This window comes from Drepanopeziza brunnea (assembly GCF_022702325.1).
Source record: "Drepanopeziza brunnea f. sp. 'multigermtubi' strain 214-2 chromosome Unknown ctg7, whole genome shotgun sequence".
In the NCBI taxonomy this organism is placed as follows: Eukaryota; Fungi; Ascomycota; class Leotiomycetes; order Helotiales; family Drepanopezizaceae; genus Drepanopeziza; species Drepanopeziza brunnea.
In genome coordinates, this window is record NW_027094070.1 from 995415 (window position 1) to 1012768 (window position 17354).

Genomic DNA, 17354 nt, shown 5'->3' on the forward strand with positions numbered 1-17354 from the left:
TGGCGATAGTGCGGGAGCTGGCGTTATTGATGCAGCTTCTACTGCTGATACGAAGACCAGCCATGTGAGAATTGTTTTTACTAAGCGGAAGCAAGCCATTGCTGATGGGAATGTTGATTGTCGAGCGAAGGCCAGGAAAGAAAGAATACCACGGAGGGCAATCATTTTTTTTTCTTTCAAATGCATAATAGAAGACCCCGAGTTTCCGACCCTCTCATGGAAGGAGCAGCTGTTCTGAGCAGGATTCGATCTCGTAGCCCGGATAGGAAAGAACGATCTGGAATGCGTTGACAAAGAGCTAAGAAAAATCAGAAACCAGAACACAAAGAGTGAGCGCCTAAAGAAGGCTGATTGCATTTGAAACAGATACCACAGATATTCTTGCACATCGAGCAGATCTGAACGCAGATGGAAACTCAGATTATGAGTCTTTCACATCACGTGGGAGAAGTAATGCAATTGACGGCCTGTGAACATCCCACGACGTTGGACAGACAAGCCAGCGCTTTTGACTTTTGGTATTCCCAAGGCATTACTAAGGACCCGTCAACATCAACATATTTTCCAAGCACCCACACTGGACGCTCTCTATGCTCATTTACGCCGCCTTGAACCCAGAACCGATGAAAAAGCAAAATAAAATCGTGTTCCTACTCATTGACAGAGAAGCCCATCTGGAAATGAAGAGGTACCCAAGGAATTATAGGCATATCAAGTAGAAGGGTATTTTTACACAAGAACCCAAACAATCCACGTGGTTAAAACTCATCAGTCGTAATGCAGGAGCCAGGCAAGTCTCATCTCCTCCGTACTGCGAGGTTCAGACAGTCCAGTACCTAGGAAGAGTCAGGAACTATGACATCGAGAGGGATCAAAAGAGGACTTACTCCTTCCGGAATAATACCCTGGTTGTAGAGATGCTTGCTGATACCTTTGACCAGCTCCATTTGCTCCTGCGGAGTTAAACCATTGATCGCGCTTTCGATGACACCTCCAAGCGACACCTTATAGACTGCGATGAAGCTATGGTAATACATGTATGCGAAGAATCCCATGATGAATTGACAGTCCATGCGATCAGTGATTCCACCGTGACCAGGGATCGAGTCACCGAAGTCCTTGATCTTGAAAGTACGTTTGAGGCCCGAGGCGAAGAAACCACCGAAGGGAGCAATCAGGGAGGCAAATGTTCCGAAGACCAAGATGTGGACTTGCATGGGGGCCATGGAGAAAGACTTGAAGAAAGGAAACCAGATTGGTAGGTGGTAGAGGCTTGGAAGGAAGACGGGATTTGGTGTGCATTGAAGGCCGGTCCAGATGTTTGCTCCCAGATCCTAGGGAAATTTAGCGAGCCGCCCTATCGTGACTTGCCTACTACTCACATTTACAGGACAGATAAAATACTTGTATCTCATCAGGACATTGGTCATGCCAACACCAAAAATTATTGTTAAAATCCAAGCACCAACAAATCCTTCAACTGTCTTCTTGGGTGACAGCTTAATGAGCTGCGTTCGGCCAAAAGTAATTCCGCAGATGTATGCAAAGATGTCGTTGCAGATAACCAAGGAGACGGGCAGAAAGAACCAAATCATTCCCTCGAAGACGTTGTTCATGATGAAATGTGCCTGCACCACAATGAGGTAGAGGGCCATATGGGTCCAAGCGAACTGTGTAAACTGAAATCGGTAGTGCCCAGCTTGTAAGGAAGCAACGAAGAATACAAATCCTAGGATATGTTAGTACCTTTCTGGTTGTGCCCTTGACAATGGAATTACCTATAACGTAGAGCATGAAACTTATGAATCGGTGATGGGTCGCAAACGGCAGAAGCACCTTGTCGACCAGTACGATATGCTTGAAATAGTAAATCACACTCTCCCCGTATAAGAAGTACATTGTCGTTGCCAACCAGTACCAATTCAGGGCCTTTGTGAATTTTAACCTTCGCGCTCGACTGGGGACATTGGCAATCGCAATGACCTCCTTGAAAGAGACGATCTGCACTGCCGTTACAATAGCAATAATGTAAATATGGCCCATGAACATCGCCCCGAAAAACGCGCCGATCATAACGAATGTCCATATCGATCGAGTGATAAAGGTCGCCTTCTTCTTCTCGTACTCGGACACCGGGGGCTCCTGGGACTTGCAGAGAAGTCAGTTGGATATCGCATGACCTGCAGACTTGGATTCCTTACATCTAGCGTGCCATCATTGCCGGTCTTGGACTGGGTAGGAGAGCCTGGCTCTGATGCAGCTTCACTGATATCCGAGAAGCTGCTTCTTCTCCCGTCCATCCCGGAACTGTGACCATTTCGGTGGTTGAACTTGATGCTGCGGCGTGGTTTCGCCATCGTACCTGTCTGTATCTGATAGGACGTCGAGTGCGATAGTCCCCTTTCTTCCGCTTGGTCGGAGGTTGTGTAATTTTGCTGCCGAGGCGCGAATGCTTTCTATGCCCCGGGCGTAGTCATGAAGTTGCTGCGACGTATCGTGAGTCTCGTATGCCGGAACTGACCTAGGTTGATCAGACTTTGACGAAGGGTTTGGTTTGGGTCGAGTTGTCGAGAAGTCGCTGGCGTTGGTGTTGGCGTCGTGAAAGTGGAAAGGCTGGTCGGGGCCAGTGACGTTGACGTAAGTACCTATCCTATTTGGAGAGCTTGGTAATTCGTTTATTAGGGGCGGCCCATTACAGGTTTTCTCCGTGGGCACAAGATTCGGCCGGGTTGTGGAAAATAAAAAAGATAATTTTAATTAAAGAACGCACGGATGTGATTGGATTTCAAGAAGGAAAATCCTACATATTTTAGTAGTACACATTGAATATCGGCTTACTTGGTTCAGTTGTCATCGTCGTCTGATGACCCCCGGCAAAGTTTAAAGAAACAATCGGGAGTGCTGATCTTCCGGGCCCGAAGGCGGTGGCAGAAAACGCGTCGCCAAACCAAACGTCGCGGTCGATTCAACTCAGCTTGAAGTTTCTACACCAAGCCCGGGCCCTTTGTCTATGACCACCGATAGAGCCCGCCGCCAATGCAATGCTATGAGTATCCCACGGTATGGCAGGGTACGACGATGGCGATAGCTTCTTCGGTGACGATGATCTCGACGCCTTGCCAGAAGATGCGCTTGAAGAGCTAGAGAACAATGCCATCCAGTTTACACAAGCCCAAGCCCAGACCCAGGCCCCACGATACCAACCTCCTCCTTCCTCCGACTATGGTGACGAGTTTGATGATGAAGATCTGGACGATGCCATTGTAGTTGACGAGTCTCGAAGTACGCCCGCCTTGACCCATTACCCCCATCGAAGCATCCCGGGCCAAGCGTCCCAGCGAGAACATCTGCGCCCCTTTCCGCACGGTAATACGAATCACATCTTGGCCAATCGACAATGCCCGATTCCTCCTACTGATTCCAATCAACCTCTGCCCAGCCATCCCGTTCGATCCCACACGCAGTCTCGAGCTGCGGTTCCTGAGGATGATTCCCTGCGAGTCGAGCAAGGAAGCGCTGCCCAAACGGAAGCCAACTCGGAAGTGGAACGACTAAAGCGGATGGTCGAGGAGGTTCGAAACCCCACCCACTGTTCTTAGAATTTTCTAAACTTCTGTAGTTGAGGAAAGAAACAAACAGTCTCAAGAATGAAGTCAACGCTAAAGCCGGAGAAATTTCTATCGTAAGAAGCAAACACGAGACCACGGTCAAGGAATACGAGCGAGAAATCGCAGCGCAACGCAAGCTAGGCGAGGAAAAACTGGCAAAGCAACAAAAGGCTCTGGAGGCCGCCCGGATCGCCGAGAAGAATGCTGCCACCGAGAGAGACTTCATCAAACGGGATTTGGCCGAGGAGACCGAGAGGGTACGGAAGCTGAACAAAGCAAGGGAAGTGGAGAGGAAAGTAAGCGATTTGACGACGACTCCAAAAAAGAAAAAGGCTCTCCCCCATCGAGATGGATTCGATGATGATGAGATGGATATCTTGTCACCATCTAGGATATCCCCATCGAAGTTTCAGAAACGAAATACTCCATCCAAGCCAGGAAAAAGGAAACGCAAAACTGTCGAAAGTCCGGCCGGTGCTTTACATGTTATCCATCCAGAGGAGTCTTCATCCACGGACCCGGGTCAACAGGCCCCCGTACTTGACGAAGCTCTAATAGCAAGATTAGCAGTCCAAGATGAAAGATTCGATGTATGCTCTCCCATCATCTCCATGTGTCCTACTTGGCTAATTCGATATTGCAGTTTCTTGGAATTATGCTAGATCATCGCATCGACGGCAAGAACTTGCGCACCTTCGAGGAACTAGGCAAGCATGCATATCCATCTGCTCCCAGCGAGTCATTTCAGTCTATCATACTATGCAAAGTTCCATCTCTGGGATTTAAGAAGCTATCTAAAGATCTTGAAATCGATTTTTGCGAGCTTCTTATCTCTATGTGGACCAGATGTATGGACGAGGAATACGTAAGTTAATATGGCTCTCGTGCAAGGCGAACCTAACCGGTGCTCATAGTACGAACCGATGTATTTATTCATGGCTATGTTGACGTCTGCTTTGGAGCTCAACACATCGTCAATTGCTCCCTTCATCATCGACACATTGCTACCAATCACTCAGCGAACTGCTGACCGCGTTGCTATCCCTCGATTCAACAGGACAGCATACGACGATAGGATCGATTGCACTACGTGTATGTCTCTCATGTATCTCGCCGCTCAAGGCTGCATGTCCAGCCAGGAACATATACTTCGCTTCTGGAAGCTGATGCGCTGGGACCTCGTCCTATTTATGCTCAGTCCTAACCAGGGCCCAACGGATGTCGAGTTGATGCTGGATCTCTTGTCAACGAGTATTATGAAAGACAGCTTCGGAGCATTCCCCGGCGATGAAACAATGCATAATCAGCCAGGTTATATCATCGATCGAATCTCTTTCTGCTTCACCGAGATACCGAGAAAGGTTGTTCTTGCCACCAAATGGGAAGCTCCGAACAAGCCAATTATTGGCGAAAAGTGGGCTGCTAGTGATATATCGCATCTGCAGATTCGATCTCTCCTTCTTCTTATTGGAATGACCCGTTCTCCCTACGCCAGTAACGCTCTGGCCGCTCATCAGCATCTGCTTGGGAAGCTAGTGTCTCTCATAAGCGACGAAATGGATAGTCTGTACGATTATCAATCTGGCCGTGAAGACAGGTAAGATTCTTCAACGTGACCAAGTCGCTGAACTAATACAGTCTCAGTGCCCGAATTGTGACGCTAGCTACGCGACTGCTGTATTATATTGTAACGAAGTACGAAAATCTCGACCTTCAGAAGAAACTATCCACCATACCTGGCGGCTGCCAGAAATACCTCCTCTGCCTCTCCAGGCTAAACTTCTCAGAAGACGACCTCGTCCTGGAATCCGGTATCGAGCCCGACGTCGCGGGTCTTGCCTTTGAGCTACTCGGTTTACGTGTCACACTCGAAGAAGGCGACGCTATCCATGACGCCTTCTCAAGCTCGTGAATTCTGATTGTACATAATGTGTAAAATGGGGCCTCTGGACAGGCAGGCGATCGCATTCGGGTTTCCCCACGTGGGCTCTGCGGCATTTCTGCTAGGTGCCATATAGCATTAGATAGAGTACGCAAGTCCCCTTTCCCAGACAAGTTTCATCACTGCATATACAGACCAAAAATCTATCATATCCTTTTTGACATCATCGTTAGTCACATCTTCCTTTTCTCTATTTCGACTGCGCTCTTAAAGAAGACACTATAATACCCTTGACATCCTATCGATTGCACATATCTCCACTACCGTTGTTCCTCCAAGGTAGTAATCTTGGTTCGCTAGTTAAGCAAAGTCTTTGTTAAAAGCTGGCTGAACTACATGCGTCGCTAGTTAGTTTTTTTTTCTTTGGTGTCTCCGGGCATGTCTCCGGCTCGTATGTAGGCTGTTGAGGGTCCGCTCTGAAAGTCCGAGCGATTCGACGCCGTATACCTTCACAGTACGCATCAAGTGTTCCTGTCTCAGCGCCCGCCGCGCCTACTTTTTCTAGCGAGATCGCCAAGGCCGATACGCAAATAGAGCGAACACCTCTCGCCACTGTGTAAGCAAGTTAAGCGCTTTCTCAGCAAGGAGGAAACCCCAAACCTCGTATACTTGATGGGTTTGCGAGCCCAACGCTCGTCGTATAGCTCACAACTTATCCGAAGTCGAAGGAAGCAGACACTGAAAAAAAAAATAGTGCGGGAACTGTTTTAGAGTTCCCGAATGTCCAAAACGGCGCAATGCGCTACGCGGGCCCGGGAGGGTCCTTGCGAGCGCTTGCCTAACCCGGCAAAGGGCATTCCGATTTCGATTTTGGGGATTGCTGCTTTGGGAAGTCGCAGGGATATGGGTAACTAGGTAGGTGCTGACTCGATGTTTATTCATTGTTTTGGTGTCGAGTTTTATTTACGAGGAAAACCGACTGTGAAAACTCGGTGGTGTCCTCGCGACCTCCCCAGAATGCGTTTATCGCTGTCGATGCTCTTTCAATTCGGAAATGTCTCCGTGTATACTGCACCAAGATAAAACGATGATCGGATAAGAAATCGGCTTCCCTACCTTTCCTACAAGCAACATCCCTCTACCGAACGCACTGCCCTTGGCGCCTAGCCCCCGCTATGTTGGTCACGTGTATATCTGAATTCGGTAGACTTCAGAGTTGCGAACTTGCGATGAACTCTATTATACAAGCTATATACCGTACAAAATGCAGTAAAGTACCTACGGTACAGCCACAAGAGGAAGCGAGCACGGTAGCCAACTCACCAGCTTCAACTCCCGATACCATGATCCCCAACCTGGGTGTCCTTCTAGGACCTCGACTCTCTTCTCCCCTTCACTGACAAATGAAGGCCCGAATTAAAGCAAAGAGATTCGAGCTGGTCAGATCCAGCCAGTGATACGGAGAAGGCCGACATTGCAACAAGCATGAAAGCATGAAACATGTGGTGCTCCATCTCGACACGCCGCCAAGAAGAGTTCCGTTGACGAAGAAGATAGGCGACTCGGCTGGGTGAAACCCAAACGCTCCTCAAACAATACCTTAATCCGACTTCGACTTTGACCTCTTCATACTCTGGAAAAATGCCAGAGTCTCATCCTTTATCTTGCTTGCCATTCCCGCTGCCCCATTTCCCCCCGAAGTTCTACACCTAAGATAACGCCGGCATCATCTTGAGATTCGCTGCTACACGAAAAGCCCTGGACGGACAGCTGGATCCTGGCCTGCCGACATATTGACCTCTGCATTCGAATTGCGCTGGAGGGCACGAGATCGACAAGATGACGACGCGGGATAAAGGCGACGGTGTGGAGTTGTCCGTATTGCAAAAGCAAGAGTCGGCCCAGAGCCAGACAGTGAAAGGGAAGGCGCAGCCCGATGTCGAGGAGATGCAGTACGAGTTCAAGGACTTCAAATGGAAGGACCCGTTCACGAAGAAGAAATATATTCGTGCGTGAGCCCGGGCTGACCGCCCTCCCGGCGCAGCGAGGGGAGTGCAAGCAATGCTAAATATGTCTTCGCAGCCCACTGGATCTTCGCTGTCTTGCTCAGCGTGCTTATCGCGCTCGTCACCATTAACCACACCAAGATTGTCGAGGTTTGTGCTGGGCCTGGCGAGATTATGAGGGGGTCACTTGCTGATCTTAGCAGGCGTTACGGCCAGCATCGTTCAAACTCAAGGAGATGCCCGGCGGCTTTATCATTCCGATCATCATCCTCATCATTATTTCGTTCCCCCCCCTCTTCGGCCACGAGATCATCGGTCTGCTCGTGGGGGTTGTTTGGGGACTCTGGGTAGGATTTGCCATTGTTGCCGTTGGAACATTTCTCGGTGAAGGTAGGCCAACCTTCCGACCCGCTTACCGAGAGTGGTTGCTGATCCTGGTAGTCGGAACCTGGTATGCTTTCAAGTATGCTTTCCGGAGAAAGGCCATGAAGCTCGAGAAGACGAACATCACGTACGGCGCCCTGGCCCGGTTGGCGCGCGACGGAGGATTCTGGGTACGTATCACCGATCCTCTTGGGCCAGAACGGCGACGTTGACCCGTGACCATCTAGATCATCCTGCTGATCCGGTTCTCGGTCATCCCGACCCATATCTCCACGGCCGTCTTCTCGACCACCGATGTCAAGTTCTGGCATTTCGCGATGGCTACCTTCCTCACCTCCCCCAAACAGATCACCATCGTCTACGTTGGAGTGCTCTTGACGCAGGAGAGACAGGATCCGTTGGTCAACGGCCTCGTGCTCGTGGGTACCCTCGCGGTCACTCTGGTAGCTGGCGTCTACATATACATCCGGATGCGCAACATCAAGAAAGACATGCGAGAACAGCAGGAGGCCAAGCTGGCCGAGAAGAAGAACGAACAGGAGCGACAGGCGCAACTGGAGCGACAGGCTCAAGAACCGCAAAAATACCAACCGCCGCAGCAATATCCGCCGCAGGAGGTCGATCAGTATCGACCCACGGAGCCTGCGTCTTTCTGATCTCGGGAGCGATCGATGGCAGCGGAGCGAGGCTCGTGGTCTGTTGTGACCCCCCGTCTGGGATTCTCTCTGCTGTATTGTGTATTGTGCCACCCCGGCTCCCGGCTGCTTCTTGTTATTTCGCGGGGGGTCGTTGGCTGGAGCCTGGGGCGGGAACAAACGTGGGCTGTGCCTGGCACGTCGAGACGATATTATTGCCTGGTCGCAACGGCGGGGTCCGAAGATCGTCGGAGGGGTATGAGAACGGAACGGAATAGACCGACATGTGTTCTCAGAGATACCCACTAGGGTCTGCATCACGGCGTTGATTACGGAGTTTTTTTGGATTTTTTTGGGGGTTTTTTTTTTGTATTTTTATCTTTTTGTATTTTTTCTACTTTTTTATTATCGGATACGGCGGACCGGGACAGGACTGGGAAAATCTATGGCCGAACCAGAAGTATTACTTAGATATTTGGATGCAAATCGAAGAGAAAAAGGGGGGGGGGGGGGAGGGGTTTATTGAACCTCGACGGAAGTTTTCTACCTTAACCCACCTTAATAGAGCACGTGCTGTACAGTAGCCCTGGCTCTCACTCTTTTCGCTCTTTTACCTCTTTCCTCTCCTCTCGCCACACCGGGGGGGCTTGCCCATTCGAAGCCCTAAAAGCCCGTGCAAGCACGTGTACCGGTATGCATGCGTGCATGCGTGCATGCTTTGCATGGCATGCACTGTCTGTGTCTGTCCACATGACCCCAGCCGCGCGACGATACTTACCACACCATACTACATTATATCCGAAGGCGTCACGTCACGTCATTCCCATCTCTCGCTCCTTTGTTCTCCCCAGCCACGTTGGCGATTGCGGGGAAAGGGGAAAGGGGACCGATAAGTACCGGTACTGGTACAATAGTAAGCACGTAGTAAGCACGTCATTTAATTACTACGGAACTACCTAACTACTATTACTGGTATAGTATTGACTACCGACCGGTACATTTGCCCCCATTCCATTCCATCCCTATCCCTATCCCGCTCCATTCCAGAGTGGGGCAGGCGAAGGAGGAAGGGGAAAGGGGAAAGGGGGAAGGGGAAAGGGGAGACTTGGGTTGGGTGTCTCAGATGCGATGCGATGCGATGCGACGCGACGTGACGAGGAAGGAGCTGGGAACAGCTCAGCTGAGAGAAGAAGAAGAAGAAGAAGAAGAAGAAGAAGAAGAAGAAGAAGAAGAAGAAGCCTTTGGCTTTTGGCATTTGGCCTTTGGCATTTGACTCGATCGCGCGACGGCGGGATGTAGTAGTACATACCTACTGGTACATTCATCCATAGGTATGTAGTAATAACTATCCCTCGCCCCTCCTCCCTTCCCTCTCAGCGCGTAGGGACCTACGTACGTAGTGAATCCAGTAAGTAAATCCAGTAATAGTGGGCCTTGACGTCGCAACTTTTGGGGCCCTTCCCTAAAATGGGCGAAAAAATTATGTCTCGCGAAAAAATTATGTCCCGCTTCAACGCCAAAAATCGCGGGGAACGTAGACACTTCAATAACACTTCAACACAACATTTTCCATCAAACATTGACTTACGTACCCAAATAAAAATAGGCAAAAAACGCGCGCGCGCTCTTGCACCTCCTGATCCTAATTCTGAATACCAGAAGCTCTTAAAAGCTTCTTAATATAAGCGAATACAGCTAGCATTCGAATGGCTCTTCGAAAACCCTTTCGAAACACTTTTTACTGCGAGTCGCATTTATATAATAGAAAAGCCTAATACTTTAAAGCGAAGATAGAATAAGTATCAAGCTAAATAAGCTCGATTAAAAGAAAGGAAAGCGCTATAAGTAAAGAGGCCTATAGTTCTATCAGCAGCATAGCACAAAGCTGTTTTAATCTACGCCGCAGATCAAGCAACTAAAAGAAGGAAAGGAGCTATTAAGCGTATGCTTTATCGATGTATTTGCTACCTTAAAATACAAGAAAATAAGCTAGAACCTTCTTAGCGTTAGTTTCAATCTTGATTGAGAAATATAATAGAACTCTATGCTATACGAACCAAACCAATCGCATCTCATCGCGTCGATATGCATATCGAGAAATCTCTTTCTAATTAGTTCCATATCGAGCTTGTTTTTGCTATCCAGTTTTGCGGAATTAGGCTTAAAGATAAGCATAGAATCGCAAATATAAATGAGAAAGGCGCGCGGATTTGTATGCCGGCTAGAAAAGAAGTTATCGTACTTATCGGAATCAAAGAGATATATATAAAAATCTATAAAAATCGATTATCCGTAACTGTAATCGAAGCTATTCTTGCCGATAGAAAAGCTATTCCTCTAATGATTATTATGCTCGGAAAGCAAATTATAGCGTCTTGGTTTTCCGAAAAGATAATTAGATATAAAGTTGTCATTATTTCCGAATCCGATTATACAAACGATAAGATTATTATAAAGTGGCTTAAGCACTTTATTAAGTATACCGATCAAGGACTCGATAAATCGTAAATAATATTATTACTTAATAGTTAGCTTTGCTACGAAGCTTCAAATTTCATTTTATTAGCTAAACAAAATCGTATATAGCTTATTAAATTCTCTTTTTATTAAACTTATCTTTTACAACTTTTCGATATCGGCTGCTTTCGTATTTAGAAACATAATCAATAATATACTATTATAAATGCTATTCGAAGCTTCGAAGCTAAATATATTATCTCATCGTTTATACGAGACCTTTTTTAAATTCGCGAGCAAACCTTTACAACTCGGAATATCAAATACGCTTTTCGAGATGCAAAAATGTAGCCGATCAGCTTTTCTTAAATTCAACGCAAATTGAAAGAGTATAATAAAAAGAGTAAAAAAGAAGCGGGATTGCATATACTCGAGTACGGAGAAACGTTTGATTTTAAAAAAGATAAATATTCTTTTTCAATCGATAAGCAACCTAACGAATTACCTTTTCTTGCGCTACCTCGACCTTTTTAATCTTTTCAAGATTGTGTAAAGCAATTCGACGATTTAAACGATAAGATTAAAATAGCTCTTTCTTCTCTTAACCGCTAACGCTTCGATATCGCGAAACAAAGTATCGAGACTTAATTGTTACGAAGAAGCTTTAATTAAGCAGAACTCGATAAAAATCAAAAGCTTTAGCGCGATACATATCGAAAAAAGCTAATTAAAAGGTCGAGTTTGCAAACGGAAAAGAATATACTAGCTTTTAAAGCATTCGAAAAAGTTAAGGCTATAAAAATAAAAAAGCAAGAAGCTAGTCTTAAGATAGCGAACGCTAAACTTAAGTTAGCAACGATTAAAATTCGAAACGATCGTTATAATCAAAGAGTTCTTAATCGGAAAGCCGAAAAAGAGCGAAAGAAATAGTTAAACGAAGCGTATAAGCAATAAGGTCGAAAGATTCTTATACACATTCCACCCGAACGAGAAGTCCTTATTCGAGACCGCGAAAAGCAACCTATAATAAAAGAACTAAAAGCTGATAATATTAATCTGATTTCTTTTCGAAACGCAATTGCAAACGAAGAAGCTGCGTTAAAAAAAGTTCAAAAAAGAAATCTTATTATATTCGCGGACCCTTCGTATTCAATCGATCTTTAAATCCTTACAAAAGAAAAACGCTTTCGAATTAGACAAAACCTATTATCTTGCATTCAAATTAGCGATAACGACGAAAATAAAAGATTAAATACTTTACCTTCGTCTCTTTTAGCAAAAATGATGCTTATTAGATAAGAAGAGCCTAAAAAAGAGCTTAAAGAGAAAGAAGATTCGATGTCGATTCGATCTATAGCATCTTTTAATTCAATTTAAAGGATACGCGGTGAAATAATTTTTTCGTAGCTTAATTAAAAATAAATAACATTATTAAATATATATATATATATATTATTGCAACGTTATGAGCAATGTTATAAGCAATATAAGTGTCTACGTTCCCCGCGATTTTTAGCGTTAAAGCGGGACATAATTTTTTCGCGGGACATAATTTTTTCGCCCACTTTAGGGAAGGGCCCTAAAAGTTGCGACGTCAAGGCCCACTATTAAGTAAATCCAGTAAGTAGATCCAGTAAGTAAATCCAGTAAGTAAATCCAGTAAGTATGTACAGTACGTACGCACGCACGTAAAGAATACCTACTTAGGAGGGAGCTTTCCGATTCCCGATCCAGACCCCCACCCCCGATTCCCGATCCGGATCCGGATCCGGATCCCAGAACCAGGGCTCTGGGAGAGATCACCGATTCTCCACTGCGCGGGGACGGGTGGAGAAGGGGAAGGAGGGCATTTAAGGTACCGTACCGTACAGTAAGGTACCGTTACAGTAAGGTACGTAAGGTAAGGTAAGGCAGGGTAAGGTAAGGCAGGGTAGAGAAGAGAAGAGAAAAGGGTGGTCTAGGTAAGGTAGCGTACCGTACCGTACCGTAGCGTAGTCCGAGACCCGAGCCGAGAGACTTGGGGGGTTTTTTAAGTGGAGCTTTTTTTTTTTTTGACGTCGCTTCGTGGAGTGGATAGATATAGGTGGTGTATGTACCGGTAGGTGTGTGTCTATATATATATATATGTGTGTGTGTGTGTGTGTGTGTGTGTGTTGGATACCTAGGTATGTGTATAAATAACGTCGAAAGCGATCCCCGCTGGGAGCGTCACGTCTTTTCTTTTCTTTTCTTTTCTTTTCACGTCGTACGAGGAGGACGAGGAGGACGAGGAGGACGAGGAGGACGCTGTCAGGTATTCCGAGGAACGAAGAAATATGTAGACGAGACCACCTGGTTGGCGTCCCGGCTCGTTGCTGGTGCGACTGGCTTGTGTGACCCGTCGGGTCCGGGCTGGTATGAGGGGGGGTGAGGTGAGGTGAGGTGAGGTGAGGTGAGGTGGGGTGTGACATCCCTCTCACCCTTTGGATGCCCTCCCGGGTGCAGCTTGTAGAGAGAGAGGTGAAGAAGGTGAAGCTGAAGCTGAAAGTAAACTCAGCGCGCACGCAGACAAGCAAAGCAAGCAAGTACCCGATGGATATCCATCTATCCATCCATCTATCTATCTACCTCCACAAATGGAACCCAAGTGCGTAAGGGCGAAACCAAACAAACTTGGGCAATGGCAAAAGTGAACCGCACAGTCGTCCATCACCGATTCCCATTCCCCAATCCCCAATCCCCAATTACCGGCAGAGTGACCGAGCTGTACGACACGACTGAAACCGTGGGTAGGTGAGGTCACGCTGTGTACACGTCGGTTGCCTGCGTACCGGGACCGAAGATCTGATATATATGTATATGTATATATATCGCGACCTGGGTGAAGGAAGTCCCAAGCGGCTCTCTGATGAGTTCGTTCGCGGGGATGAGAGAGGGGGAAAAAAAAAGGGGTGCTTCTGGGTGACTTTCCATGCTATGTTGGATAGACCAGGTCAAGTGATAAGGAGATCGGATTGATTGAGTATCTGTGAGTAACACGCGCTAGAACGAAGGCCGAATGAGAGATAGGGAGAGAGACAGAGACAGAGACAGAGACAGACGGGTAACACCGACTGATGTTCGCAGGATCTTCTCAATCTCCGGGTAGATGAGGATGGGCGATCCGCGTTCAGATAGCAGAGTCGGAGCAAGTAGTAGAAAAACAAAACGTGGTGCGAATCCGAATCCAACGTAAGCCGCAAGCGTACGGGACATGTCTGGCTTCTCGAAGACCGAATGTCTGTCACCTTGGCCATCGAGTCTGGACCATTCACCATTCGCCATTCACCATTGATCGCGGATTGACCTTGACCAGAAAATCTGTTCAGAGTCACAAGACGCAACCGGTGACACAGAGCTAGTCCAAGTCGCCGGCTCGCTTTCCTTTTCTTTGTTGTTCTCGGGATACAAGTAGCGTAGCCCGGCCGGCGCGTCACGTCCCGCTTCTGTTTTTCCCTCTCCACTCCCTCTCCTGCAACTTCAACTTCAACTTCAACCTCGACCTCGACCTCCATCTCAAGATCGATCTTAAAACATCCCACGACAGATCCCGACAAAACCCGACACAGTATAATACAAGACAATAGATCCTCCTTAACTGACCTTCACACCCTACGAAAAAACCCCGTCCGCGCAGAGACGCACCGTCGCAAATGGCGCTTGGTAACCTGGTCGGCACGGCCGACGTGGGCAGAATTGAAGCTCCGGTCACCATGAAGGCCTACCTGATGTGCGCTTTCGCCTCGTTCGGTGGCATCTTCTTCGGTTTCGATTCTGGCTACATCTCTGGTGTCATGGGCATGAAGTACTTCATCAACCTGTACACCGGTATCCCCATTCCCCTCCCTGGCGCATCGCAGGCCGAGAAGGATGCTTTCACTCTCCCCGCATGGAAAAAGTCCTTGATCACCTCGATTCTCTCTGCGGGTACATTCTTTGGGGCTCTGATTGCTGGTGACCTGGCCGATGTAAGTGCTCGCTCTACCCGTTCCGTCGCGCACACGCCGATGCGTCCACGTTCGTAACCTTGGAGACTAAACATGTTTGCTGACTCTCTGTAGTGGATTGGTCGTCGGGCCACCATCATCGCGGGCTGTCTTGGTATGTAGTTGAAGAGCTCATTCCTTCCTATTCCAGAATGTCTTAATTCGCCCTCCAATCGGGTCTAGGCGGTGACTGACCATCTGGTGTCCGACAGTCTTTATCGTCGGTGTTATCCTTCAAACTGCCTCTACTGGTCTCGGTCTCTTGGTTGCTGGTCGTCTCGTATGTACAAACCATCAGCCGCTTCGACCCATGTTAAATGAGGACTGATTTTTGTGAAGGTCGCAGGATTTGGTGTCGGTTTCGTATCAGCTATCATCATTCTTTACATGAGTGAGATCGCTCCAAAGAAGGTAGGGGATAGATATCCATACCCCGAGAATGCGGGGTATTTCCCTACTTTTTTGATTGCGCCGTTGCTGATCACTACTTTCCCAGGTTCGCGGTGCCATCGTCTCCGGTTATCAGTTCTGCATCACCATCGGAATCCTTCTCGCATCTTGCGTTGACTACGCGACTCAAGAGCGACTCGACACCGGCTCCTACCGCATTCCGATCGCAATCCAGATGTTATGGGCCATCATCCTCGCCATTGGTCTCTTCCTCCTGCCCGAGTCGCCCAGATACTATGTGAAGAAGGGTAACCTTGATCGCGCTAGCCATGTCCTGGGCCGTCTTCGTGGTCAACCCGAGGGATCAGAGTTGTAAGAAAATTCGGGCTACAACCCCATCTCTTTTCTTTCCAGCGTCTCATGAGTATTCTGCGCTGCTCCTGAATTACCCCCAGAGACACTCGGATATGAAAGAACATCTGCTGACTGCTCGACCATCCAGTATTCAACAGGAGCTGGCTGAGATTGTTGCAAATTTCGAGTATGAGCAGTCGGTAATTCCACAAGGCGGATATTTCAAGACCTGGATGTCCTGCTTCACCGGCGGCCTTCGCATGCCCTCCTCCAACCTGCGCCGAGTCATTCTCGGCACCTCCCTTCAGGTAAGCTTTCGCTGCTCGAAGCCCCAGTGGGATGCTGCCCTCTACGGCTTTGCAGCCCCGTGAAACTTCCGAGGAAGCCCGCGTGCTGACTTTTCTTGGGTAGATGATGCAACAGTGGACTGGCATCAACTTCATCTTCTACTTCGGCACCACGTTCTTCCAACAGCTTGGCACGATCAGCAACCCCTTCTTGATCGGCCTCATCACCACTCTCGTCAACGTCTGCTCCACTCCCATCTCCTTCTGGACTATTGAGAGATTCGGCCGTCGTACAATCATGATCTGGGGTGCCTTGGGCATGCTGATCTGCGAGTTCATTGTCGCCATTGTAGGTGTCACCGCCGGTCGCGAGAGCCAGAACAACCAGAGTGCCGTCTCCGCCCAGATCGCCTTCATCTGCATCTACATCTTCTTCTTCGCCACCACATGGGGTCCAGGAGCATGGGTGCTGATCGGCGAGATCTTCCCACTTCCAATCCGCTCTCGTGGTGTTGCGCTCTCGACCGCTAGCAACTGGCTCTGGAACTGCATCATCGCCGTCATCACCCCGTACATGGTCGGAAAACAGAAGGGCGAGGCCAACCTGGGCTCTCGCGTCTTCTTCGTCTGGGGTTCCCTCTGCACCGCCTGCTTCTTCTACGCCTACTTCCTCATCCCCGAGACCAAGGGTCTCTCCCTCGAACAGGTCGACCGCATGCTCGAGGAGACCACCCCTCCCCAATCCGCCAAATGGGTCCCCCACGACACCTGGGCATCTCGCGCCGGCAACGTACGTATCAACCACCCTGCTGAAACCCAAAGAAACACGCCCCAAAAGAGAACATAACTAACTTGCAAAAATAAAACCAAAAACAGGTCGACAGAGAGAAGATCCCTGCCCACGGCAACGTAAGCAAGGTCGACCACAGCGAGCATCTCGATGACGAGACCTCTTCTATCGTCTAAATCTGCGACTTTTGCGAACCCGCGGTCCTTCTAGTAACTGTACGGGCTGTCCCCCCCCCCCACTGGGACTCAGCATGAAACGAAGGCTTGTGCATACGAGTATATGAACGGATGGATGGATGATGGATCGAAAGACGGATAGCTAGTAGGCTAGTATCACTTCAATAGTAGTCGCTTTCTGCTGTAATCTTTTCTGTGCCCTCCCCCTCCTGCAGTGAGGTAGATGTGTGTGTGTGTATGTGTATCTGTCCTGTCCTGTCCTGTTCTGCTCTGCTCTGTTCTGTGACCACCACTGGTGATATTACGCGAAATGGACAAAAAAAAAAAAAAAAAAAAAAAAAAACCTGACACTTCAAGACATGAATAATGGCGATGGCATGC

The 17354-nt window shown here is 48.2% G+C and overlaps 4 protein-coding genes across 4 annotated transcripts; 3 read left to right on the top strand and 1 right to left on the bottom strand.

Annotated features, from left to right (window-relative positions):
- Positions 1-797: 797 nt before the first annotated feature.
- On the bottom strand, positions 798-2357 carry L3040_004766 (uncharacterized protein; the record flags this gene model as incomplete). Its single annotated transcript, XM_007291097.1, has 5 exons — positions 798-836; positions 888-1334; positions 1383-1729; positions 1779-2148; positions 2202-2357. The coding sequence occupies 5 exons, from the start codon at positions 2355-2357 to the stop codon at positions 798-800; spliced, it is 1359 nt and encodes a 452-aa protein (XP_007291159.1).
- A 705-nt stretch (positions 2358-3062) lies between these two features.
- On the top strand, positions 3063-5520 carry L3040_004767 (uncharacterized protein; the record flags this gene model as incomplete). Its single annotated transcript, XM_066156328.1, has 5 exons — positions 3063-3572; positions 3620-4198; positions 4252-4473; positions 4523-5205; positions 5253-5520. The coding sequence occupies 5 exons, from the start codon at positions 3063-3065 to the stop codon at positions 5518-5520; spliced, it is 2262 nt and encodes a 753-aa protein (XP_066011744.1).
- A 1809-nt stretch (positions 5521-7329) lies between these two features.
- On the top strand, positions 7330-8536 carry L3040_004768 (uncharacterized protein; the record flags this gene model as incomplete). Its single annotated transcript, XM_007291095.1, has 5 exons — positions 7330-7498; positions 7573-7646; positions 7700-7886; positions 7938-8050; positions 8108-8536. 5 exons carry the CDS (start codon positions 7330-7332, stop codon positions 8534-8536), a joined length of 972 nt encoding a protein of 323 aa, XP_007291157.1.
- A 6107-nt stretch (positions 8537-14643) lies between these two features.
- L3040_004769 (uncharacterized protein) lies at positions 14644-16973 on the top strand (the record flags this gene model as incomplete). Its single annotated transcript, XM_007291094.1, has 8 exons — positions 14644-14958; positions 15052-15091; positions 15189-15256; positions 15316-15387; positions 15473-15738; positions 15869-16028; positions 16132-16797; positions 16884-16973. The coding sequence occupies 8 exons, from the start codon at positions 14644-14646 to the stop codon at positions 16971-16973; spliced, it is 1677 nt and encodes a 558-aa protein (XP_007291156.1).
- Positions 16974-17354: the final 381 nt, after the last annotated feature.